The 26,102-nt window shown below is 41.0% G+C and overlaps 2 protein-coding genes across 41 annotated transcripts in view; one reads left to right on the forward strand and one right to left on the reverse strand.

Moving 5' to 3' along the window:
- ANKDD1B (ankyrin repeat and death domain containing 1B) overlaps positions 1–8,150 on the forward strand; it is a 67,687-nt gene extending 59,537 nt beyond the window's left edge. For 18 of the 28 annotated variants that reach the window (XR_014838081.1, XR_014838080.1, XR_014838083.1 and 15 more), the window contains 3 exons: positions 1,792–1,993; positions 5,258–5,389; positions 6,374–7,607. Coding sequence is in view for 24 of the 28 variants with exons in the window: in XM_013994917.3 (XP_013850371.2) it covers positions 1,792–1,993; positions 5,258–5,389; positions 6,374–6,435 (396 nt within the window). In the remaining 4 variants the exon portion in view is untranslated. Of the gene's footprint in view, positions 1–1,791; positions 1,994–5,257; positions 5,637–6,373; positions 7,608–8,074 lie in introns of those variants that run through there. The other 10 variants (XM_085013845.1, XM_085013844.1, XM_085013846.1 and 7 more) reach the window with 2 other exon arrangements.
- A 1,512-nt stretch (positions 8,151–9,662) lies between these two features.
- Positions 9,663–26,102, reverse strand: part of POC5 (POC5 centriolar protein) — a 40,494-nt gene continuing 24,054 nt past the window's right edge. For 8 of the 13 annotated variants that reach the window (XM_085013872.1, XM_013994913.3, XM_003123710.5 and 5 more), the window contains 5 exons: positions 25,770–25,949; positions 24,194–24,347; positions 16,566–16,843; positions 12,541–12,717; positions 9,663–10,040 (listed from right to left, as the gene is read on the reverse strand). In XM_085013872.1, the coding sequence (XP_084869998.1) occupies positions 9,897–10,040; positions 12,541–12,717; positions 16,566–16,843; positions 24,194–24,347; positions 25,770–25,949 (933 nt within the window). In that variant the 3' untranslated portion in view covers positions 9,663–9,896. The remainder of the gene's footprint in view (positions 10,041–12,540; positions 12,718–16,565; positions 16,844–24,193; positions 24,348–25,769; positions 25,950–26,102) is intronic. The other 5 variants (XM_085013871.1, XM_085013868.1, XM_005661495.4 and 2 more) reach the window with 1 other exon arrangement.

Here is a 26,102-nt window from a genome sequence, read left to right on the forward strand (position 1 = left end):
CCACAGCTCCCGAGTATTTTGGATCCCTGCACCCCCACCCCAGCCTTACTTACATAACTCCTTGAGGGCTTCCCACACTCCACTGTGGCAGTAGATCAAGGCTGAGGTGGACGAGACCCTGCATGGTGTGACCCTGAAACCATTATGGGAAAGTCACCCCACCTGTCCTCTCCCAACTTGTGTTCACAAAGTCCAGATACTGGAGCAAGATCTTGCCCTTGTCCTTGGCCAATTTACCAGTTTGTAGACTTTCCAGATGAGATTGCTGATGCAGTGAAGGTGCAGGCTGATCCATGATGGTTGCTGAGGCCCAGGCCCCACCATGTTTTCAGGTTTTGAAAACCAGATCTGCCTTTCGTCCACTTCTTGCCCCAGCATTGACTCCTGTATTGCTGTTCAGCATATCTTTCATTAAGATTCATTTTTATGTAAATGAAAGACAAAGATAGAAGTCACATATGTAAAACAGGGAAGGAAAATGGATGGGAGGTGCCAAACCTCTTGGTGGATGTGACTTTTGCATCCCTGATTCTCACCCTCTGGGGAAGAGATTGTCTGGAGCCCTGATGGCCTGGGCATGGTAGGTGTGGCTCTAGGACAATGACATCTGTTTTCACTTTGAAATTTTCTCCAGTTTTTTTGTTTTTGTTTTCATTTTTGTTTTGAAATCTTTGTAGGACCTCATCTATGGCATATGGAATTTCCCAGGCAAGGGGTCGAATCAGAGCTGTAGCCAACTGCCTACACCACAGCCACAGCAATGCAAGATCCGAGCCGCGTCTGTGACCTACACCACAGCTCACAGCAACACTTGGTCCTTAACCCACTGAGCGAGGCCAGGGATCAAACCTGTGTTCTCATGGATGTCAGTCAGATTCGTTTCCACTGTGCCATGACAGGAATTCCTCTGGCCTTGAATTCTTAAAAAGGGACCAAAGGAACCTTTGACAAACCAGAAAACAAGAATAATCCAGGCACGGTGCTAGTGGACTGAGCCTGGCCGTGACACAGAATGAGACGAAGCCCTGTGCTCTTCCCTCCTCAGCCCCCAGAGTCAGGCTCCTCATTTGCTCTCCTCACATCTACGAGCACAGGATGATTGGGGTATAGCTATGGGGTCTCATCAAGTGTATATCCAACCTGGGCCCCACTGAAACCTTGGTATGAAAAAACCAAACACCCCAAAGGAGGAAAACGGATAGTGATTGAAAGTAAGGCCGTCGGGAGTTCCCGTCATGGCTCAGTGGTTAATGAATCCGACTAGGAACCATGAGCTTGCGGGTTCAATCCCTGTCCTTGCTCAGTGGGTTAAGGATCCGGCGATGGCCTGAGCTGTGGTGTAGGTTGCAGACTCAGCTCGGATCCTGTGTTGCTGTGGCTCTGGCGTAGGCCGGTGACTACAGCTCTGATTCGACCCCTAGCCTGGGAACCTCTATATCCCACAGGAGCAGCCAAAGAAATGGCAAAAAGACCAAAAAAAAAAAAAAAAAAGGTCTTCAAAGACACACTTGTTGTTGGGACATTGCTTTAGCCATGGCATCCCCTCTGCTTGCTTTTGAAGTGGTCAGCAGACTGGAAAAAGGCATGGGACATAGCACAGCAAAATCTCTCACGTTCCCTGGGTTAGACAGTACTCCAGCCTTTTATTTCAGACATTTATCTCTATCTCAGATGCCAGAAAAATGATAGTTACAGATAATATTGAAAACATAGTCTCAGCCACCACACTCTGATATAAAGCAAAGGGCAGAAAATGTCTGAAATCATCTGATACATTTACCTTTGATCTAGGAGCATGGTGAGAACCTCGGGGACCCATCAACCAGCCTCACGGTGACGTTCAAGCAAGATCACAGTCAGGAGACCAGGCACATTCGCAGTGTCCTCTGGGACCTGGCTTACCGTCACTTGAAAGCCAACGAGTGGCAGAGGCTGGCCCGTTCATGGAACTTTACAGACACCCAGATCAGAGCCATTGAGGAGCAGTGGTCAGGTGAGCATGGCCCAGGCCCTGTGCGCCGGAGGCATGGGTGTTAGAAGAGCTGTCCCTCCTGGTGCCCATCTTCCAACTGGGTGTCCAGTGCTCACGAGAAGCCACAGGCTGCAGGGGCCCAAGAGCAGGGCCACTTAGCTTAGGACACAGGTGACTGGGGACCTTGCAAGCTGCCAATACTCATGGGAATCTGCAGTATGAAGTTCGCAAAGGAGGATGACTTTTCTTGAGCCATATTGAGACATTTCTTGAGCCTGGAAGAAGCTTAAGTTTGCCAACTGAACTGGGCACCGAGAAAGCAAGTTGGCTTGTCACTAGAAAGCCCCCTAATGTCTAGAGCTCCTTGAGACTGGCCTGAGGTGAACCAGTTTATGCCCTAATAAAAGGCTCACTGTTGGAATTCCCATAGTGGTGCAGGGGAAACGAATCTGACTAGGAACCATGAGGTCGAGGGTTCCATCCCTGGCCTCGCTCAGTGGGTTAAGGATCCGGCATTGCCATGAGCTGTGGTGTAGGTCACAGATGCAGCTTGGATCCTGTGTTGCTGTAGCCGTGCTGTAGGCCGGCAGCTCCAGCCCCAATTTGACCCCTAGCCTGGGAACTTGTACCAAAAAAACAAAACAACAACAACAAAAAAACCTCACTGTTGAGAGCTTCCACTCCAGGAAGGAATCCCTTAAAGCAGGCCTGGTGAATGGGGTTCTTGTAGGTCATGGCCTTGGCGCGACCAGCTCTCCCATGAGAGACACGTGGGAGACAGACTCAGGGCTCTCATGGTTAGAGGCTTCCAAACCAGGGCATCATTTCAGCCAGACTCCAGCTGTTGGAATTAGTGAGGTCAGGTCAGCTGGAGTCCTCAGCTTTGCTCTTTAATAACTGACCCAAACCTAGGAATATAGAATGTTTGCATTATCAGTGAATTAGCTTTAAAAACAAAGAAGCATAATGCTTTTCTTGGTAAAATTTTCTGTTCAGAGCACTGTCCTTACATGGTTATCATGAGATGTGAGTGAGTCCCACGCTCATGGGTGGTTCCCATTCTTGATGGCTGGGGCTTGGAGATAGCAGAGCCTCAGCCCAAGGGCGCTGCTACTTAGACCACACAAAAGTATGTTATGGCAGGTTTTGTTGGCGAATTCCAACAAAAGGAATACATTTTCATGTGAAGAAATGGAGATGGAGTTCCCACTGTGGCACAATGGTATTGGCAGTATCTCTGCAGCACCAGGATGCAGGTTTAGTCCCTGACCCGGCACAGTGGGTTAAAGGATCTGGTGTTGCTGCAGCTATAGCATGGGTCACAGTTGTGGCTCAGATCTGATCCCTGGCCCAGGAATGCCACATGCTGTGGGGAGGCCAAAAACAAAAAAGGAGGGAAAAAAGAAGATAATGCTTTGAAAATGTTGAAAATCGACTACAGTTTCTAAAACAATTTCTTTTATACTGTTAACATTTCTCCTTGTTGTTAATTAGGTCTGCAAAGTCTTTAGGAAAATGGAGTTGCCTTCTGGAAATCTCTCTTGACCTAAAAATTTAATTTGGAAATAGAGTATGTGTTCAGAGTACTTGCCATCAGGATAAGGAAAGTTTTGAGGTGTTTGCTTCACATGTTGGGAGTGCCCAGAGTGTGTTTAGCTGTGCCAGGTGAGCGATACAGCAGCTCTGTAAGCCATGGTGCATGTTTGAAGGAGTTGCTACTCCAGTTGGCGTGGTAACAGTACCATTCACAGTCCAGTGCCATGGTAACCTGGGGTGATGCTACCTACCGGCATGAAGGAGTTGGTGAGCTTCTGAGCAAAGGGGGGACATGTTGATGGTCTTTAAGAAAAACTAGTCTGGCAGAGCCCAGATTAGGGAAGGAACTGGATTCACCTAGAAGCACATTCTTGATGGGTGCAGTTTGCTATCTCTGAAATCCCTGCTTCTCCAGCAGTCTGTGCAGCAAACTTCCACTGCAGAGCTCAGGCCCTCTTTATCTCAGCATCTGGGAGAGCTAGAGGCCTGGCATGGCTTTGTCACTGTGACTGTCAGCTGGGAGTGGCAATGGCTTCCTGTCCTGGTGTCCCAGCAACCCCCTCACACCTCTCGGGTGTCAGAAGAGGTTAGGCACCTAGTGAGATTTGCCCAGTGAAGGGTCTGGGTCTGGCTGGGGGACAGGGGGTTGTGGGGTGTGATGCAGACGTTCCTCCTCCCCTCCCCAAAGATTTTCCTGACAATGAGGGGGTGCATGCTGACTTATCAGTGTGTGGTTAACTGGCCGTGGTAGCAGCAGGACCCAGGAACTTAAAGACCTGCAGATCCTCACCCCAGACTCAGGCAGCCAGGATCCCCAGCCAACCCGCAGGTGAAACGTGCACCTTAAGTTTGAGAAATGCTGGCTGACGGCCCAGCAGTGCCCCCTGAATGATGAAGAAGATTTCACTATCTCTACATTTATTTATTTATTTCTTTTTAGGGCTGCAGGTGGGGCATGTGGAAGTTCCCAGGCTAGGTGTTGAATAGGAGCTATAGCTGCCAGCCTGCACCACAGCTCATGGCAACGCTGGATCCTTAACCCACTGAGCAAGGCCAGGGATTGAACCTGCATCCTCATGGATACTAGTTGGATTTGTTTCCGCTGTGCCACAATGGGAACTCCTCAACATCTTTTTATTTTTTATTTATTTTTTTGTGTGTGATCTTTTTCTTTAAAATTTTTTATTACTCAAATGAATTTATCACATCTGTAGTTGTATAATGATCATAACAATCTGATTTCACAGGATTTCCATCCCACAGCCCAGGCACATCCCCCTACCCCCCAAACTGTCTCCTTCGGAGACCATAAGTTTTTCAATGTCTGTGAGTCAGCATCTGTTCTGCAAAGAAGTTCAGTCTGTCCTTTTTTCAGATTCCACATGTCAGTGAAAGCATTGGATGTTGGTGTCTCATTGTACAGCTGACTTCACTTAGCATGATAGTTTCTAGGTCCATCCATGCTCAACATCTCTTTAAGATGGTCCCTCCCTGCTAGCTACGCAGCTATTAAATCTCTCATCTGCTGCTTGGGTCTGCGTCGAGCATAGCAGGTGTGTGTGCCAGTGATGGCACACGCTGGTCCCCCTGGAAATACCTGTGAGGGGACTGGGAGGGCTTTCATCTACCAGGCTTCTCATCGCACAGCTGCCAGAGGAGTGAACCTGCAACCCCAGTCTTGCGGGCATTTAGCTAGGATGAGTTCACAGCAAGGAGATGTCAGCAGCTGCCCCTTTGTGCTTGGCACAGGTGAGGAGAGCGTCCGTGAACACGGCCACAGGGCTCTGCTCATCTGGCTGCACGGGGCCCTGGTGACACAGGCCATGCCGGCCAAGCACCTTTATGAAGAGCTCGTGCGCGCGGGCTTCCCGGAACTGGCTGGTGAGTTACAGTTTTCAAAGACAGATCGGAATTCCTGCTGCCTTCAAATGGTAGCTCTCCGTCAGCAGAAGTCCTCCCCTGGACCACAGTCCTAGTGAGGTGTCAGAACACACAGCTTCTCCTTTGGTGACTTAGTACTGGTCCCATTTTTAGCCTGGTGGTTCTCAGTGTCACTTCCCTGCCGGGAATTTGAAAAGTGCATGTGTTGGGGAAGGCGGGGAGCAGGAGTGTCAAACCATCTACTAAGGTTTTACAACAGTGCTCTATACTAAGAATTGTCTTGCTCACAATGTCTGTTCCTCTTGGAAACTCTGCAAGTTAGTATATTTGAAAAAGTTATCTCTAGGTTGAGAGAAAAGAGCAGACAGGCAATTATTTTGCCCTCTGGGATCATTGCTAAAAATCACTCTGCCAAAGGCCACATTGTCAAAGAAGATGCTTTGAAAACGTACTGATTAAATTAGGTGGTGTTAGAACTGTTATGTAGCAAACCAAAACATAGGGACACTTGCCATTATTTTCACTGATGGGGTTTTACCCGAAACTGAAACCATAAATCACATCAGCTCATGGATCCAATATTCAGTTTCAACAGTGACAGGTACGAGGTATAGTGCATGGATGATGCCTGCCTTCCGTGACATCATCCTCTCAGCACTGGGGGGTTTCCCCTAAACTTTGAACCTTCTCATTTCTATGAAAGTGTCCACACGAATTCTTGGGGAAGACTAAGAGGCAGCCTACTGCAGTGGGGAAGGGCTTGTGCTTTGCCCTGAGACTGTGTGGACATATAGCTGAATTGCAACCCTAATGGGCTGTGTGATTTTGAGCAAGTTCTATAGAGAACTCACTCTGCCAGTGTCCTCAGTTATTAACTAGAAAAATGCCTGTGTCAAAGGGCTGGTGTGGGATGAATAGTGCCTGACGTGTAGCAAATGCTTAATAAATGTTAGCTCTTACTAATGTTATCTTATTTTTTTTCAGAAAAGATTCGTCAATTTAAAAGTGAAACTGACTCAAGGCACAAGAAATGTGCTGTTTCATAAATGCCTAAAGAAGTTGTATTTAAATGATTTTCCACTCCGGATTCAGTCCTTTTAAATTTCAGTTCTGTAAATGTCATGAAGTTCTTCCAGTAGGATTTATGTCCCTCGCAGCTATGAAGATGGCAGTAATAGGATTTCTCTAACAGATGAAAAAAATGGAATTATACTTTCTAACTGCTGAACTGAACATTTTTTTTTGGTTTTGCTTAAGGCAAGTTGTATATGATTTTCCCATTTCTGCCATCTGATGCAATAGATGATAGCATGTCTAGTGAGAGCATAATCTAGGATTTTGTGGATCATGTTTTAAAAATACATGATGGTGGGACCATCATGGTATATGAAAAAGCAAGGGTTTTAGCATAGGCAGACATGGTTTTGCCATTTATTAACTGTGAGCCTTAGAGCATTGCTGACATTCAAGTTCTCCTGTCTTTAGTTTCCTTCTCTATGTGGAAAGGATGAGGGAAAGGTCTGTTTGCTCCATAATGTTGAGGTGATGATGAAGAGAGAATGCCTGTCAAGTGCCTAACCCCATAGCCATAGTATTGAAATATTAACTGTTACTGATGATTTCATAAGAGAAACTTGCTTTGGAAATGTAGTCACTGTCGCCTTTAAGTAACACCTATGGGTAAGACATTAGAAGAGAGCAGAGGTGTATGCACCAGTGTTTTTTAATCTCTTGGTGATGTAAGTACAAGTGACTGTAATTTTTCTTTGTACTTTTGGTACATACTGAACACGCATCATTTTTGTAATCTGAAAAGCTTCTGAAATATGAAATCAGGTATCAATTTATATCAGCTTATGTTTAGCTGTTCGTTATGATTTAAGGCTCTCCATTTTCAAATTCTGACTCTATAGGCCAAGGTCTGTAAGGCAAGAAATAAAATTGGGAGCCGTTTCAGTCTAGTTATTATATCATGAATTTATAGATAATCATGAATTTACAGATCTACATCTTCACCTCATGATGATTGTAAATGGTATACTTCATGCTATGAATGTTTAAAATGGTACTATGTTCACAGTTCCAAAAAGGTTTTAGAAAGGTTTCTAGTGAAAAGCATTGTCCCCACCTATTCTCCAATATGGCCAGTTTCTACTGACCTTACTTTAAAATGTGGGTAACTTCTTTATGCAAAAATAAATGTGAATACATACTCTTACTGTTCAAGTGTTTTAATTGTTGAATTTGAGTTGAATTAGGCTAACACTAATTACTTGAGGCAGTGTTCAATTTCTAGAGTTTAGATAAAGCTTTAAAAGATGCTTACAATATTCTTTTATTTATTTATTTTTTTGTCTTTTTTAGCTATTTCTTGGGCCGCTCCCACGGCATATGGAGGTTCCCAGGCTAGGGGTTGAATCGGAGCTGCAGCCACCGGCCTACGCCAGAGCCACAGCAACGCTGGATCCGAGCCGCATCTGCGACCTACACCACAGCTCACGGCAACGCCGGATTGTTAACCCACTGAGCAAGGGCAGGGACTGAACCCGCAACCTCATGGTTCCCAGTCGGATTCGTTAACCACTGCGCCACGATGGGAACTCCTTATTCTTAATGACAGTATTTGTAATATCCACTTTCGTTTGTCCATGTGGTTATGGCTCTGATACTGAAAACCATTCTTAGTTGTCATGCAGGTACCTCAAAAAGCAGAGCCCAAGACCAAAGCTGATGAGCAAAGGGTGCAGGAATGAAGGAAAAAGGAAGTGAAAGGGGAAGGTGGGAGAGCCAAGACCAGGGTGATTGACCAAACTGGCCAACACGTGGCATCAAACGGAGTTGGTGATCTGACCTCAAGGATTGACTAGTGAGTGCATCTCAGGATAGTTCATACAGAGAAAGGAAGAGTTAATCTGTTTACGCCATGGGTGTTCATTCAGGGCCGCACAGGAGTAGGTGGCTCTGAGCAGATAGGAAAGCCATGGGGAGGAGCCTGTCCCGGAAATGGGCAGCAGGAGAGGTGGTGTTGCTGACTTGTGTTTATTGACCCAAGAGGAGCTGTTTGCCACAGTGGTAACTGGCCGGAATCCAAAACAAGTGTTGTATGAGAAGGATCTAACACTCTGGAAAACACAGCCAGACACGTCAATAGTTCAAAAAAGCCTCGGTATGTCCTTTAGAAAATGGTCTATTTGCATAGCTCACATTTATTCTTTCATGTCTTGTTATAACATGAGGCAATAAGAAAAACGATTTCCAAGAGTAAAGTTAGAACATAGAGCTAGCTTATGTTCAGATAGAAAGAGGCTTCAGATTATTAAGTCCATCTGCTTCTGTTAAAGATATGGAAACAAGCTCTACGCAAGTTCTTCAGAATCCATTCATTTTCATGTAAGCCATTAATACTTTGGGAAGCAGGTAGGGTAGATCGCATTATTTCACAGATGAGGATCCTGACATTAATGTAAACTAAGTGTCTGGCTCAAGATAACCCAGTTAGCCAACAATAAAACCATTAGAAGCCTGGTCTTTTTTTTTCTCCACAATCTGTTTTGCCCAGATGATTTCTTCCTGTTGACCAGCGAGTGAAGTCTCTGCCTAGGGCTGGACCACCACAGGACAAATGGATGTTCAGAGGCAAAAAGGGTTCAACGCCGTAGAGTTTCAAAAAGGTAAGAAACAGGATCATTTGAATAGGAAATTTCTTTTTGATGTTTCTGTCACTGTTTTTGTGCTAGTAAAAATTTTTTTCCCTTCAACATTAAAAATGATTCATAAGTATTGCCATTTCCCCCTATTTTTGTTATAGTCCTAGAAAAATGGTACTAATGTACTAAAGTCATGAAAAACTTTGTGATAAAACATTATTACTCTGGGCCTTACCTTTTAAACTGTCATATAAAAAATTTAGTTTGCATTAGTTTTTTTTTTTTTTTTTTCTTTTTGCCTTTTCTAGGGCCACTCCCGAGGCATATGGAGGTTCCCAGGCTAGGGGTCTAATCGGAGCTGTAGCCACTGGTCTACACCAGAGCCACAGCAACGCAGGATCCTTAACCCACTGAGCAAGGCCAGGGACCGAACCCGCAACCTCATGGTTCCTAGTCGGAACCACTGCACCACATGGGAACTCTCCTGCGTTAGTTTTAATAATTTTTTTTTTTAGTAAAGTTCTCAAAGTTAACTTATTTAGCCTTTTGGCAGTAATATTGCAAAAACAGGATTTATATACTGTGATGTAATCAGTGACAGGCTGAGCCTATTAAAAAAAATCCAGTTTCTTTTTTAATTTAAGAAAGTTTTACTTAGTTGCTTAAATAAAAAATAAAATTAAAATAACCCTACATACAGTTACAAAGGATAGTACAGCTTGAAAAAGTCTCTTGTCATTTTGAAAAAATGAACATGACGCATCCATGGTGTTCTAAGAATACGAAATTTTAAAAACTAAAGACTTGTAATTCTTGGTTAAAACCAGAAGAATTAAAAGACCTCAATATGAACATTCTTTTTAGTCAACCACTTTTATGGAATGAATGCTTGTGAGAGATTGCGTGTGAGTTGATCTGGTTCCTAGAGACCTGGAAACCGAGGTACTACTTTCAGGGTGGATGGTCCGGGGATATTTTGCTGCAGTAGCTTGAGGAATGGTTTGCTGAAAAGGCAAAAAAATGCTTTAATAACCCCACAGAATTATACATTAAATATTTCATTATCTGTAATTTAACCCCATATTAAATATTTCATTATCTATAATTTAACCCCATATTAAATATTTCATTATCTATAATTTAACCCCATAAACATGAGTACATGTAGAGTCCTATTAAGGTCTCCACTTAGAGAAGTCATCTTTAAAATCATTGAAGTAAAATTATATATATTACGTCAGAACATTTATATTTCAGAAGGCTTTCTTTAAAAAAAAAATGAAACCTCTTGAAACAAAGACCCTCATGTCAGATTCGCTTTAAGTGTTCCTCTTTAAAGAAATGGAAAAATAACGTCCTTTCTTGAAAGTATTATGTAATTGTTTCTTTGTACATAAATAACTGGATAACCATTACAGGTGGGAGAAATTCTTGTAACTGGTATGAAATTTTAGTTGATAGCCACCCATTCTGACCCTGTCAAGAGAGCTGTTTGTCCCTAGGGATGGTGGGCAAGAGAACTGCAGAAGCAGATGCATGGTTCCAGGGGCAGCGTGAGCTACAAAATACAGCACAGGATAAGTAGCTCCAGGAGCGGGCAATTAGCCAGCAGATGGCGCTCAAGGGTCAGAAATCTGATTACTGGTTGACTAGTGACAGGGTTTCTGATCATTAGGTTAGATCGTAGGTTGCTGGGAAAAAAATGAAATAGTACAGGGGACTGCCACTGTGTCTGTTACACAATCCAAAGGAAATAATAATGGAAGCCATTTTTGGCTGTTTACTTTGTGGCCAATTACTGGACATGCTAAATAAGCAAAGGGCAGTTTGGGAGGTAAGACTCGTAACCCTCATTTCTGATACTTTAGTTCAGAAATTTTTCTTCTGGAAAAAATTATTCCTTTTTGCTTTTTTTTTTTTTTTTGGTCTTTTTGCCTTTTCTGGGGCCGCTCCTGCGGCATGTGGAGATTCCCAGGCTAGGGGTCGAATTGGAGCTGTAGCTGCCGGCCTACGCCAGAGCCACAGCAACGAGGGATCTGAGCTGCGTCTGTGGCCTACACCACAGGTCACGGCAACGCCGGATCCTTAACCCACTGAGTGAGGCCAGGGATCAAACCCTCGACCTCATGGTTCCTAAGCACTGAGCCACGACGGAAACTCCGTGGAAAAAATTATTCCTGTCAGTACAAAACAACAGGTTGTCTGAATTAAACACATTTCTCTTTATATATTCTTGATCTTGCTGAAGGACAGTCTTTCTCCCCTCACGCCCCATTTCTTCACAAACATTGTATGTGCTGATAAAAATAGATTTTTTGATAACGAATCTCACATTTTTCAGAAAGATGTGGCGAAGTCATCTAAGGACTTTCAGAGTCAGTCCAACCTATGAAGGCAAAGATAATCCTCCACCCTCCCTGTCTTCAGTGTGGTACTCCTCCAGCGCAGCCTGCCACTGCCCTGTACTCACCCTGGACCTAAATTGAAACAATCAATCCAGCCTCTTGGGACTTAATTATCTAGCAGCAATGTAGTATTGAGAAAAGGATTTAAAATCATTCCTTTTATCTTTTTGACATATTAAGTAGATAGGAATGTTAATTTAACTTGAGAATTTATACAGAGGCCATTCTCTTTTAAAGTCAATCCTTGTTTCTCTGGAGGAATGTGTTCTTGTAACTTTTAGGAATTAAACTTGTGGAGATAATTGCTGATTCACATTCAGTTTTAAGAAAGAGATATATCCCATGTACCCTTCTCTTGTAATTTTTGTTAAATTTGCTTACAGCTTTACAGTTTACAAAATGTCTTTAACATCCCATTTAATTTTCACGTTCTCTCATTTAATCCTGAATCCTGGCAAAAACTCCAGGAGTTAAGTCCTCTTATGGCTCCCATTTTACACAAGAAAAAAATAAAGGCTCAAACATTTTACTTGATTTGTATACGATCTCAAAGGCAGTAAGAAACAAAATTGATGCACTAACTCAATGTTTGAGTTTATTTTTGTTTCAATTCCATGTACTTTCCTTTACGGTACCTGAATTTATTACAACCTGAATTTTTTTTTCCAATTTCAAAATATGCTGACAATTGTATTGAAAAGGCAGGAAGAAGATATAAAAAAAAAATCAAAAATTAAAACCTATAAAAGCATTTCTTAAATTTGCTACATGAAGAGCAGTTGAGGCGTAAATAATATTTGTCTCTTTTTTAAATTAATGAGAAATCATTTATTTTACCCTTTTGGACATGAACACACTGAATTACTTTTTTTGATAATTTTTATACTGTTGAGACAAAACAATGTTTCTGAAATTAATTTCCTAAAGGAGGAAAAGGTAGATTTCGAGCAGGTGTGACAATTATAAGTATATAAAGGCAGCAAAAATACCAGATATCATGGGTTTTGATTTTCTCCCCAGCATTTCATTAAGCGATAATTTGTCCATCAACTCTCAGGAAAAAGATGCTTTGACAAAAGGTCATCCAATGCAGACTCACCACTGTGACCGGATGATGTTTTTCCACAACAACGGAGCTCATGGGAGGAGAAACGCCCATTATAGCTAAACTGCTACTGATTCTATTTTTTGAAGCAAAATCACATCTCCCTGTGATCCGGGCTGTGATTGTTCTCCCAGCTTTCTGTTGTGCAGACGTCACAACCCTGGGCACAAACTAAAAAACAGAAAGATCCAGTTGGTAGAAAAATCCACGGCAAAATTTTTGGTATTTTTGGTGCTAGAACTCAAAATATTCAGCACTTAAAATAATTGTACATCATATGGAAGTTCCTGGGCTAAGGGGTGACTTGGAGCTGCAGCTGCCACCCTACGCCACAGCCATGGCAATGCTGAATCCAAGCCGCATCCAGGACCTATACTGCAGCCTGCGGCAAGGCTGGATCCTTAGCCCACTGAGCAAGGCCAGGGATCGAACTTGCATCCTCAAGGAGACTATGTCGAGTTCTTATTAACCTGCTCAGTCAGAACTCCGATAACTTTAACAAAGAAAAATTTCATAAGACTAAAATCAAGCATCTTCAAACACCCTTTAACCTTGGTGTACCAAACTATTTTATAGAACTTTAAGAACTTGGGAAAAACTTTTTACTCTGTAATTTAGGTTCATAGAGGGTTGCGAAGACAGCATAGAGAGGTCCCGGGTATTCTTCCCCTGGTTTCCTGCAATGATTATGTCTGACATAATTATAGCATCATTACAATATCGAAACCAGGAAGCAAACAATGGAATGACGCCTGGGTATAGATCTGTCACTTTATCACGTGCTTTGATTCCTGTAGCTGTTAGGATAGTCCAGATGCAGAACTAGTCCGTCACTACAAAGACTGGCCTTGTGCCATCCTTTAGAGGCTTACCGTCTTCCCTCCCCAGCGTCCCTAATTCTTAGCAACAATGAATCTGTTTTATGAACTCTTTGGACCCTTATGCATAAATCATCATTAGGCATATGCTTTTTGTGTCCTTTTTTTCTTAGGACATTAATATACGTTTTTTCATAGAGACCAGTTATAATTCTTAAGGAGAGGTTTTTATACCAACAAACTGCAGTTTATCTAACTGTACCAGTTGTTTTCATATTAAATATAGTAAATTTTTGGAAAACAGGATTTCCCTTTTCTTCTTTTTAAAAATTTTATGGCTGCACTTGAAGGAAATGGAAGTTCCTGGGCCAGGGACTGAAGCTGAGCTGTAGCTGCAGCAATGCCAGATCCTTTAACCCACTGCACTGAGCCAGGGATCAAACCTGCACCTCTGCAGTGACCTGAGCTCCTGCAGTTGGCTTCTTAACCCACTGTGCCACAGCAAGAACCTCTCCCCTTTTGAGAGTTATTTGAGGAAGATATTGCAAGACACAGATGACCATCTCCAGAGGTAATGCTGGGTTTTACAGCTTTTGTTGCCTACTACTGGATAATACTCCAGAAAGGTTACACTTACATAAACAGTAACACACACATGTAACTCATCCCCCCACCCCGCCACTATCAACTAATTACAGTAGCTGGGCAAAGATGAAAAGGAGTCAGAAAAAAAGGGGAAATGATATAAACCCCCCAATATTTATATCAATATTTCACAGAGAAACAACGCACATCATTGGTTGAGAGTACAGGGCTCTGAACTGTCCAAGTCTGAATTCCAGCTGTGTTAGCAGTTCTGTTCCCTGACTAGTTCCCTGACCGTCTCTAAGCCTCAGTTTTCTCATTTCTAGAACGGGGAGAGGGGCACCAACTGACTAATGGTAAACTTTCCCTTTGCACTCAGATAAAGAGGAACGTTAGAAACTACTAAACAGCTTAAAATCCAATTCAAGTCCCTCAGTTGTTTCAGCTGGAGTTAGAAACAGGCAAGTGTCATCTGTTGTTGAACACGGTGAACTCCAACAGGGCATTTGTTTACATGACCACCTAATATATTTTTGAAGAGTGTTTTCCACCATGGAATTCTGCTCTTTAACATGCTGAGGAGGTCTGCCTGCAGAAAGGAAGGAATTTTACAGATGAAGACATTTTCTGATCTACCAACAGGAGGTAATGGTCTCTTCTCTAGTTATTTGTGCTTCTCTGCAGTTTGCTTTCTACACACATCTCCTTGTAGCTACTAGAAATACCGAGGAAGACGGTAAAGTTTTGACTGTTCACAGGCAGCCTCTGTGATTCAAATGAGGAGAAAGATAGCCAGGCCTGGGTCACATCTCTCTTCCTTCCTGTTCCCAGCAGTGACGGTTTCACATAAGGTAAGTTATCCAACTAATCTATTTGTTCCTGCTTTTATCATTATAGATCTTTTTAAAAACAGGAGGACATATGTGAGCTGAATAATCTGAGTAGTTTCTTTAAATAAGGAAGGAAGAAAACTAGCAAAACACTTAGAGGTGACTGACTTGTGATTCTTCTTCCTTCTTAATCCTGAACTTACGTGAATGCAGCTGAGTAATGTGTCTGTTGCTGAAGCAGCAGGATGTAGTTGGAGGGGTTGGGGAGGAAGAAGGGCCGTCTACACAATATTGGGCTTTTTCCGGTTTCAAAGACTTCAGAATTATCTCAGGTGACCAAATTGTTTCAAAAAATAGCAAAAAGGGTGGTGAGCACCCTCATTCATTTGGTCCTCCCTGTGCATGTTCAGATTCATTTCTCCACACCCATGTACAAATAGTATAGTCATACTTCAAGAAGGAAATTTTGAAAAATCTAGCTCTGCATGTTATCTGGATATGCAAGATGAATGGCAAACCAGAAATTTAAATAACATGCAGTGTTTATTTAAATGAGATCATCAGTATAGAATCACACTTCAAAATGTGTAATCATGAAAAATAAAACACAGCTGAACATATGTCAGGGTTGAATTTCCGTGTCTTATTTCTAAATCAAAACTCCTCCACATAATCTAAATTTCTCTTAAGTCCTGTTTTTTTTTACCTCTTTGAATTAAGAACAAAAATACGTTGAGATCTGCAAAAATAGCAGAACTCAACATATTTTCCCCCAAAGTTAGTAGTTTCCAAAAGGCAGAAATTCAAGTCAGCCTGAACACTACAGATGACTAATTGTCTGACTGACTCAACGCCTCCCTCAGCTACAGAGAGCTACCTGGCGCTATGGCACCCTCTAATGGCCTGCCAGGTAACTCTAAGACCTAACATCTGCTCTGCCATCTTCTTTCCTCTCCTGTGAGTGGTTAGGGCTGGGGAAGAGAGGGAGACGAACATATGAGAGTCACCCTAGCATCTTTATGATACATACCTCTGTGCCAGAGTATAGCTAGAGTAGGGAAAAGAATGGAGCTGAAAAGAAGAGCCCTGCAGAGGTGAGCTGGCTCAGCTGGGCTTGGATCCCTATGGCCTTCAGTTGAGAGACACTGAAGAATACAGGGTTAACAACAGGAGCCCAGAAGTCAGAAGCAGGTATGCTTTGTCCATAACTCTCTGCATATGAATAGCTTGATGAGTTCCATTTCAGGTAAATCCTCCCTCAAATACTCCACCCTCATTCAGTACTGTCCTCCTCTATGTACTCCTCTAAAAGCAGCTAGTGAGTCTAGGAAAAACAGTTCTGATTATGAAAATTTAAAACCTAAAAAATCAAGATGGAGTCACTGCAGAGTAGCAATGATGCTACATCTGCATCCAAGAAAAGGGAAGCTGTAGCCATTATACAAAAGGGCTATTAATCTTCTAGGCCTTTGACTAGAACCCAATAATTACCTTTAAAAATACAAAACAAACTCTAAATCTATTTTCCTGACTAGTTTCTGAAAAATGTAAAATGAGAAAGGTCTTTATTTTTGTTTAATTATCACTACTGTAATAGAACTTTCAGGTATTATTTTCACTACAAATTAATGTTTTAGCTACTTTGAGAATTAAATATTTCTGTGGCTTGGCCTAAATAGCATATAGACTTTTCTCCATCGATAAATATGTTCAGAGTTCAAAATTCCAATATACAGACAAGTTTGCAACCCTTTACCCAAGGGGGCACCTGCATTACTGTACTGACCATTTCTTCTGGTGCAGCAGCAGCCGTGGCTGTTGATCCAGCGCCATGAGCAGCAGAAACAGGAAGGTGGACAGAAGAAGCAGAAGCGGCCCCAGTGGAAGTGATGGAAGCAGCAGAGGGAAAGGCAGCAGCGCTGGGCACTCCCATGGCCACTGTGGGTGGGGATGGTGGCACCACTGAGGGCACTGGAGGACCCGAAGCATCCAGATGAGCAGAATGTTCTTTTCCTTGAACACCAGGACCATATTCTTCCCTTTTATTATTTGTGAAGTCTGTTCCTATAAACCACAAGTTAATTCCATTATAACTCTTGTAAATTAAGATGACTTTTATGTCCCCCAAAATAAAAAGACATGATAGCTAAAATCTGGTCTGAAAGAAGTGTAGAAGTGTGTCATATACTGGAAACAATGTTCAGTTAATACAGTTTGTCAGTGTTAACTGGTTAATGTTGGCATCAACCACTGAAGACAAGACTATTTTCTTCAACAAGTGAAAGCTAAGGAATGATGGCTCTTAGGTAAAAAATAAATTAGGAGTTCCCATTGTGATTCAGCGAGTTACAAACTGGACTAGTATTCCTGAGGATGGGGGTTCGATCCCTGGCCTCGCTCCGTGGATTAGGGATCTAGCATTGCTGTGAGCTGTGGTGCAGGTCACAGATATGGCTCAGATTCCCCCATTGCTGTGGCTGTGGCGTAGCTGGCAGCTGCAGCTCCAATTCGACTCCTAGACTGGGAACTTCCGTATACCACAGGTGTGGCCCTAAAAAAAAGGTTAAATTATGTACTCAGCTGGAACTTTACAACCATTACAATAATATGGTCAAACTGAGCCTAAGGATTTATGTTCTTTTGCATTATTTCATACAACTATCCTGATAAATGGCCTGGTATTTAGATCTTTATTTTCTGATCTCACCATACTCTCTCTTCATCTATCATCTCTTGCTCCTATCCCTAAGAAAACCAATGAATTTTTAATTCTTGATTTTTTTCCAGCAAACGATAATAAATCAATAAGTAACACTAAAATCCTTACTTTTCATATTGTAAAATAAATGCGTTCTTGCTGGTAGATTACATGTCATGAATTAAGAGCATTTTTGCACACTTATCTGATTTGAGGGACACATAGGTTACCTTCTCTCAAAACTGAACCTTGGAGTTCCCGTCGTGGCGCAGTGGTTAACGAATCTGACTAGGAACCATGAGGTTGTGGGTTCGGTCCCTGCCCTTGCTCAGTGGGTTAACGATCCGGCGTTGCCGTGAGTTGTGGTGTAGGTTGCAGACGTGGCTCGGATCCTGCGTTGCTGTGGCTCTGGCGTAGGCCAGTGGCTACAGCTCCTATTCGACCCCTAGCCTGGGAACCTCCATATGCTGCGGGAGCGGCCCAAAGAAATAGCAAAAAGACAAAAAAAAAAAAAAAACAAAAACTGAACCTTAAACCTTAGATCAAAGGAATAAATAACATCAACTTCCAGCAGCTAGGATGACAGGTCCTAGTCTAGATTTTCCCCTCCCCACTTATGACTACATCCTTGTGGTACCAAACATCAGGATAAGGGTTTCAAAATGCAGTCACTGAGATGTTTCGTAATATCTAACAGAGGGCATTACGTAGCCCTGTGTTTAAATGGTTTTCTTTATTGTCTTCTTTCCATCCAGAAATTTGGGCTTTGGTCAAATCCTTTTCCTAGGCTATCTTTATATAAAATAAAGTAATAGTTACTTCATTAACAAAGCTTTTCTTTTCTTTTTTCTTTTTTTCTTTTTAGGGCCATGCCTGAGGCATACAGAAGTTCCCAGGCTATGGATCGAATCAGAGCTGCAGCTGCTGGCCTTTGCCACAGCAACACCAGATCCGAGCTGTGTCTGTGACCTACACCACAGCTCACAGCAATGCCAGAACCTTAACCCACTGAGTGAAGCCAGGGACTGAACCCGAATCCTCATGGATACTAGTTGGGTTTGTAACCTGCTGAGCCACAGTGGGAACTCCTTTATTAACAAAGTTTAATGACCACTATAATGCACAGGTCCTTTGAAATAATTTGATGAAAGGAACAAATTCAATATAAAATACCGCTTTTGCTTTGAAAACAAAACACACATACTGAGTTTTAACATGTTTTTCATAGAGGTTTTGATTGTCTCTTTTTAGGTGGGTTGCAGTCTTATTAGATATAGAACCAGTAAAAAGGTCATATCTGGCCATAGTATTTCCTGGAAGAAAAGCAGGTGACCCAGAACTACAACAAAAAAAAATTTTAATTTGTATGGAAACACAAAAGACCTTGAATAGCCAAAGAAATCTTGAGAAAGAAAAGCTTTCTCAAGAATCAGGCTCCCTGACTTCAGACTATACTACAAAGCCACAGTCATCAAAACAGTATGGTACCGGTGCAAAACAGACATACAGATCAATGGAACAGAATAGAAAGCCTAGAAATAAACCCATGCACTTATGGTCAATTAATCTATGACAAAGGAAGCAAGAATATACAATGGACAGTCTCTTCAATAAATGGTGCTGGGAAAACTGGACAGCTATATGTAAAAGAATGAAATTAGAACATTCTCTAACACCACGAAAATAAAATGGGTTAAAGAGCTAAATGTAAGACCTGGATACTATAAAACTCCTAGAGGAAAACATAGGCAGAATGCTCTTTGATATAAATCACAGCAATATCTTTTTGGATCTTTTTCTTAGAGTAGTGAAAATAAAAACAAAAACAAATAAATGGAACCTAATTAAATTTAAAAGCTTTTGCACAGCAAAAGAACCCATAAACAAAATGAAAAGATAACCCACAATATCGGAGAAAATATTTGCAAACTGTGACTGTCAAGGTCTTAACTTCCGAAATATACAAATAGTTCATACAGCTCAATATTAAAACCCAATAAAAAAATGGTTAGAAGATCTAAAAAGATATTTTTCCAAAGACATACAAATGACCAATAGGCACATGAAAAGATGCTCAACATCGTTAATTATTAGATAAATGCAAATCAAAACTGCAATGAGTTACCACCTCACAATGGTCAGAAAGACCATCATTATTAAGTCTATAAATAACAAATGCTGGAGAGGGTGTGGAAAAAGGGGAACCTTCCTTCACTGTAGGTAGGAATCTAAACTGATGCAACCACTATGCACAGCAGCATGGAGTTTCCTTAAAAAACTAAAAATAGAGTTACCATATGATCTAGAAATCCTACCCCTGGTTATACTTCCAGACAAAACTATAATTCAGAAAGATACATGTACTCCAATGTTCACTGTAGCACTATTTACAGTAGCCAAGACATGAAAGCAACCTAAATGTCCACTGACAGATTAATGGAATAGGTCCTTGATGGTTATGTATACTTATATAATGTATTACTGGGGCATAAAAAAAAATGAAATAATTCTCTATGCAGCAACATGGATGTACCCAGAGATTAGCATACTAAGTGGGAATAGCCGCTGTGGTGTGGCAGAAACAAATCCAATTAGTAACCATGAGGTTGCAGGTTCGATTCCTGGCCTTGCTCAGCGGGTTAAGGATCCAGCATTGCTGTGAGCAGTGGTATAGGTTGAAGACGTGGGGCTCGGATCCCGTGTTGCTGTTGCTGTGGCTGTGGTGTAGGCCAGCAGCTGTAGCTCTGATTCAACTCCTATCCTAGGAATCTCTATATGCCGCAGGTATGGCCCTAAAAGGCAAAAAAAAAAAAAAAAAAAAAAAAGAAAAACCACACAAAAAAACATACTAAGTCAGACACACAAATATCATATGATATCACTTATATGAGTGATATAAAAAATGGTATGAATGAACATATATACAAAACAAATGGACCCACAGACAAAAAACAAACTTAGGGTTACCGAAGGGGAAAGGTGGGGAGGGATAAATTAGTAGATTTGGATTAACACATACACACTACTATATATAAAATACATAACCAACAAGGACCTATTGTATAGCACAGGGAACTTTAGCCAATATTTTGCAATAGCCTGTAAGGGACAAGAATCTGAAAAAAAGCCCATATATATGTATGTGTAAGTGAATCACATTGGCGTACACCTGAAACTAACACAACATTGCAAATGAACTTTAATTCAATTAAAAAATAAAAAAGGAGAGGCAGGTGACCAACTCTTGCTAATGTGGACTAATTTACACAGTTCCTGTGTATCAGATTAACTGTAAGCTTAGTTATCATTTTTGCTTTACCTGGATACATTTTCCTACTGTTCCTAAAACATTAGAAATTGGCAGTGACCTGAGCAACTTCAGTGACAGCATGGATGCTTAACTCACCGAACCACATGGGAACTTCCAGGTATCCTTTTTTTTTTTTTTTTGCTTTTTAGGGCTGAAGGTGCGGCATATGGAAGTTCCCAGGCTAGGGGTTGAATTGGAGCTATGGCTGCCAGCCACAGCCACAGTCGTGCAGGATCCAAGCCATGTCTGAGACCTACACCACAGCTCACAGCAATACCAGATCCTTAACCCACTGAGCTAGGTCAGGGATCAAATCCACATCCTCATGGATCCTAGTCAGATTCATTAACCGCTGAGCCACAATGGGAACTCCCCCAGGTATCCTTTTAAAGGACATTTGTATGTTACATTTTGTCTTCATAGAAACTTCTATTCAAACTATAATATTTACTAGGATACTGTACATGAGATGCAGTATAGATTATGGCTAGTGGAGAATCAGGAGAGATTTAAAAAAGTCAAATACTTATTTTGCTTTAACGAGACAGATGGTACATTAGCAACACTGCATTATTAAAAACTGCATTATAAAAAACAATTGTACGGGAGTTTCCCTTGTGGCGCAGCAGAAACAAATCAGACTTTGCCATGAGATATGGTATAGGCTGCAGATGTGGCTTGGATCTGGCGTTGCTGTGGCTATGGCGTAGACCAGCAGCTGTAGCTCTGATTCAACCCCTAGCCTAGGAACCTCCATATGGTGCAGGCGTGGCCCTGAAAAAAAAATAATAATAAAGAAAAAACAACTGTCTTAAGAGGGACAGAAGTAATTGTTTTTTCTTGTGAAAATTTTTAAAAATTTATTTTAATAGCCATTTTTAAAATGTCACAAAACCTAAATATCACGGAGCAAATCCAGCACTAGATTATAATGAATTTTGCCTTTGGTAGCTTCACCAACACTAGTGTGTACTGCTTACGTGTGTCATGGTCCTGTCATCTTTATTCCCCATTGTTAAGATAAACAAAGCAAAAGGCCACTGGAAACAGTTGGGATCCTAGAATCTGGCATTAGCTGCAGATGACAGTAGACTTAAAAGCAACAGGAGCAAAACAAATCATGTTGTATACTTATCAAAATACATTTTCTCCAAATCCTATTATGGATGTTTGCCTGTAGGAGACATAACTGTGTGCAAATTTAAAGTTTAAGATGGTAAATCTATTAAGGTGGTAAAACACTGTCTTAGGTCAATTCATAACCTTCTTAAGCAGGCTATGAGAAAGAGATATTTTGCAATTGAATGTAGCAAGTTCTAATGATTATAATTTCTCACTTTACTTGTAAAACCTAGTATCTACTACAAATAGATAATTAAATGCTTCAATTTAATATATTTGACTTGCTAATAATTACAATTGAAAGCAGATTATTCAACTACTGGAGATGGTGAGTTTGTTTTCAGCATTAATACTCAATTAAAAGACCATTTACTGGAGAAATCAAGTACTCATTTGGATATTAGTGAGATAAGCCATTCAGTCTCAACATTTCTATGATTCTAAGATTCTAACTTGCATGTGGGCCACACACCATGACTGCTGTAAGGAGAAAACAATTTGCTTGAACTCACTACCATCCACAACATGCAGAATTTAAATAAGTGCTTGTCAATGCTTTAAAATGACGGCCTAACAAGCATAGACAAGTTAGACCGAGATTGTATTAATGATGTTACAAAGTGAAGTTGTCTCACTGATAAACTAACACTGTGAAAATGTTTACATATTTACATAAAACCCAGAAGGCTGACTTAAGACTGAAATAATTATGACTATCATCTTACATGTTAAAGTACTTTTTGTCTTTTTTTTTCTTTTTTGTTTTTATGGCTGCTCCTGCAGCATATGGAAGTTTCTGGGCCAGGGGTTGAACTGGAGCTACAGCTGAGGCCCGCACCACAGGCACAGCAACACTGGATCCAAGCCTCATCTACGATCTATACAGCTTGTGGCAACACGGGATCCTTAACCCACTGAGCAAGGCCAGGATTTAAACCTACATCCTCACAGAGACAGCACTGGGTTCTTAACCTGCTGAACCACAAAAAGAACTCCCTTTTTTTTTTTTTTTTTTTTTTTTTTTTTGTCTTTTTGCCATTTCTTGGGCCGCTTCCCGCAGCATATGGAGGTTCCCAGGCTAGGGGTCTAATTGGAGCTGTAGCCACTGGTCTACACCAGAGCCACAGCAACTCGGGATCCGAGCCACATCTGCAACCTACACCACAACTCACGGCAACGCCGGATCGTTAACCCACTGAGCAAGGGCAGGGACCGAACCCACAACCTCATGGTTCCTAGTCAGATTCGTTAACCACTGCGCCACGACGGGAACTCCAAGGTTCAGTTTTGAGAGAAGGTAACTACCGATGTGTCCCTCAAATCAGATAAGTGTGCAAAAATGCTCTTAATTCATGACATGTAATCTACCAGCAAGAACGCATTTATTTTACAATATGAAAAGTAAGGATTTTAGTGTTACTTATTGATTACCACAGCTCATGGCAATGCCTGATCCCTAACCCACTAAGCAAGGCCAGGGACCGAACCCACAACCTCATGGTTCCTAGTCGGATTCGTTAACCACTGCGCCACGACGGGAACTCCCCTTTCTGTCTTTTAAAGTGGTTTCAATTATATTTTACTGCATTCCCATAAGAACCCTCTATGGAGCAGGTAAGGAAGATTTATATTATCTTCTTGTTCAGATGTTATAATATTGTTCAGAGAAGAAAACTACAACCCAGTGAGGAAAATAGTCCTTACTGTAAATTGGTGGCAGAGCTGTTCTCAGCTCAGTTTCTGATGACAAAAACAACCCAGACGCCAGCCAATACATGGACTTTTCTTGACATAATGTTATTTTACTTGACTCCCATAGATAGGCCTATATTTATACCTGCTGAAAAATGAGTTTTTGTTGAGGCCTCTCTTACATTGGAAGACAAGTGATGTTTAAAAATAGGAAACCATGACTAGACAAGAAATGTTTAATCCATAAAACAAGGGATTTGGCTACTTAGAAAAAAACAGAAATGAGATGTTATACTTAAAAGCATTACCATTGTAGTTAAAACGACCTTAAAATAATGTTAGACATTTAAAGCTTATAACATTGAACCGAAATACTTAAGAGTTGACTTTATCAGATCCAAAATACTAAGTAACCCCGACTGAATTTTCATGGCAGATTTAAAATTGGATGTGATACCATAAAATTAAAAATACCAGTGCCTAAATAAGACATAGGTTCTGTAGAAAATTAGTACTGTAGACCCTACCAATCATTGAAATCTCTTCAAATCCTTTGTGAAAGTAGGCAGAGAATCTTAAATAAAATACTAACCTGTCTCACCTCTGTTTTGAAATATAGTCATGGCTTCTAGATTTAACGCACATACACCCCTCATGAAAGCTTTCTTCATGGAATCTTCAAACTGCTCCTTTTCATGCTGCATCCTTTGGATCTCAGCTTTTGCATTTTCCAAAGTTCCAGTTAACTAAAATCAGAAGAATCTTTAAAAACAAGAAAAACTCCACGAGGAGCTCCCGTCGTGGCGCAGTGGAAACAAATCCGACTAGGAACTGTGAGGTTGCGGGTTCGATCGCTGGCCTCGCTCAGTGGGTCAAGGATCCAGCATTGCTGTGAGCTGTGGTGTAGGTCACAGACCTGGTGTTGCTGTGGCTGTGACGTAGGCGGGCAGCTACAGCTTCGATTAGACCCCTTGCCTGGAACCTCCATATGCCAAGGGTGCAGCCCTAAAAAGACAAAAAAATAAAATAAAAAATAATTGAGACAAAAATAAGAATATCATTTATGGTTTAAAAAAAGAGACATACTGTGGAATTATTTTTGTGTGAAATACTAAAATTACTTTTCCACATACCTCTTCTGCTGTGTCTCAGTTTTCAAAAGTTGCATCTAATCTCTACTATTGTCTCCATCAACAAATCATTTTGATGCCTAACCATAAAGTCAAGGTTTAAACAAGGGTAGTTTTATACCAATCCCACCCAAGAATGTTGTGTTTTAATTACATAAAAAGATGTTATTTCTTACCATAAAACTTTTATGTAAGATGTAAAACAAAATATATTAAGAGCCCCAAACTGCCCTTACCCCTTCAGAAAAAAAAAAAACTAAATGCCTGATATATTTACAGATTTTTTTAAAACTAAATGTTATCTATAGAATTTAAATTGCAAAGTGACATTAGGTATGACACTTTCCCATGAACCAAATCTAAAGGGACTGCATTTTTTTGCATGTTATTTTCAATTGCAGAATATTATTTGCATAGTAAAACTTACCTTTATCATTAAGGATCTGGTGTTATAATGATGAAAAATATTTTCTAATATTTGATTTCAAGAGGCCTACTACATTTTTCAGGACGGTTTTTATTTTCATTTTGGGTCTCAGATGTTTTCGGAAAGATAAATGCACTTCAATTTATGTATAACTGCTTTATATCAACTTTCTAAAAACATAGTTTGTTTAAATTAACATAAGGATAAATATTTTTGTTTTTGGTCTTTATTTCTGGCTAAATCTAGGCCTAAAGAAGCCTAAGAAAGAACGCTTTCTTAGAGATATAAGGACCTGTGGGTCTTTTCCAAGAGAAATATACATACAAGATATTAACACAGGTTTGGGGTCAAAGTTATAACTATTTTAAAGAATAAATGAGTCTGTAATTCTGACTTATTAGAGTGATTAAGCAACGTGCCCAGGTTACACAGGCAGAAAGGGAAAAGCAACACTAATACGAAAGTACTAGTTCTCTCCCAAGAGTCTCATTAGAACTCATACTGCACTGAATGAAACTGGAGAAATGGGTTACTCTGCCAAACTATGAACTAACGCGATGCTACCTTTTTTATTTAAAAAAAAAAGTGAAAATTAAATTTAAAAAGTTTACCACAGCAATTTTGGCTTCATAGTCATTGGAAATCTGGAGACAAACTTCCTCAGCTCTTGCTTGACAAGCTCGTTCCACCACTTCTTTCCACTGCTTTTGCACTAGGGACCGCCAGCCTCTCCAGACTTTCTTCAGTAAAGTCCTCTGGAAGTACTGGTCGGCTAGTTTACTTTCATAAACCTAAATGAAAGTAACACACAACCTCAAAAACACACTGGACTAGTAAATACATTGGCAATAATAATAATAATGAAACATAACACTGTGGTAAAGCTATGTACATTCATGTCATTAAATCCTGTGTAATCATGTTATTCTCATTTGCAGTTGGGA

Source organism: Sus scrofa, chromosome 2 (genome assembly GCF_054392235.1).
Source record: "Sus scrofa isolate SSC_HxYL_T2T_F1_AM1 chromosome 2, Sscrofa_HxYL_maternal_Yorkshire_Landrace_v2.0, whole genome shotgun sequence".
Taxonomy (NCBI): Eukaryota; Metazoa; Chordata; class Mammalia; order Artiodactyla; family Suidae; genus Sus; species Sus scrofa.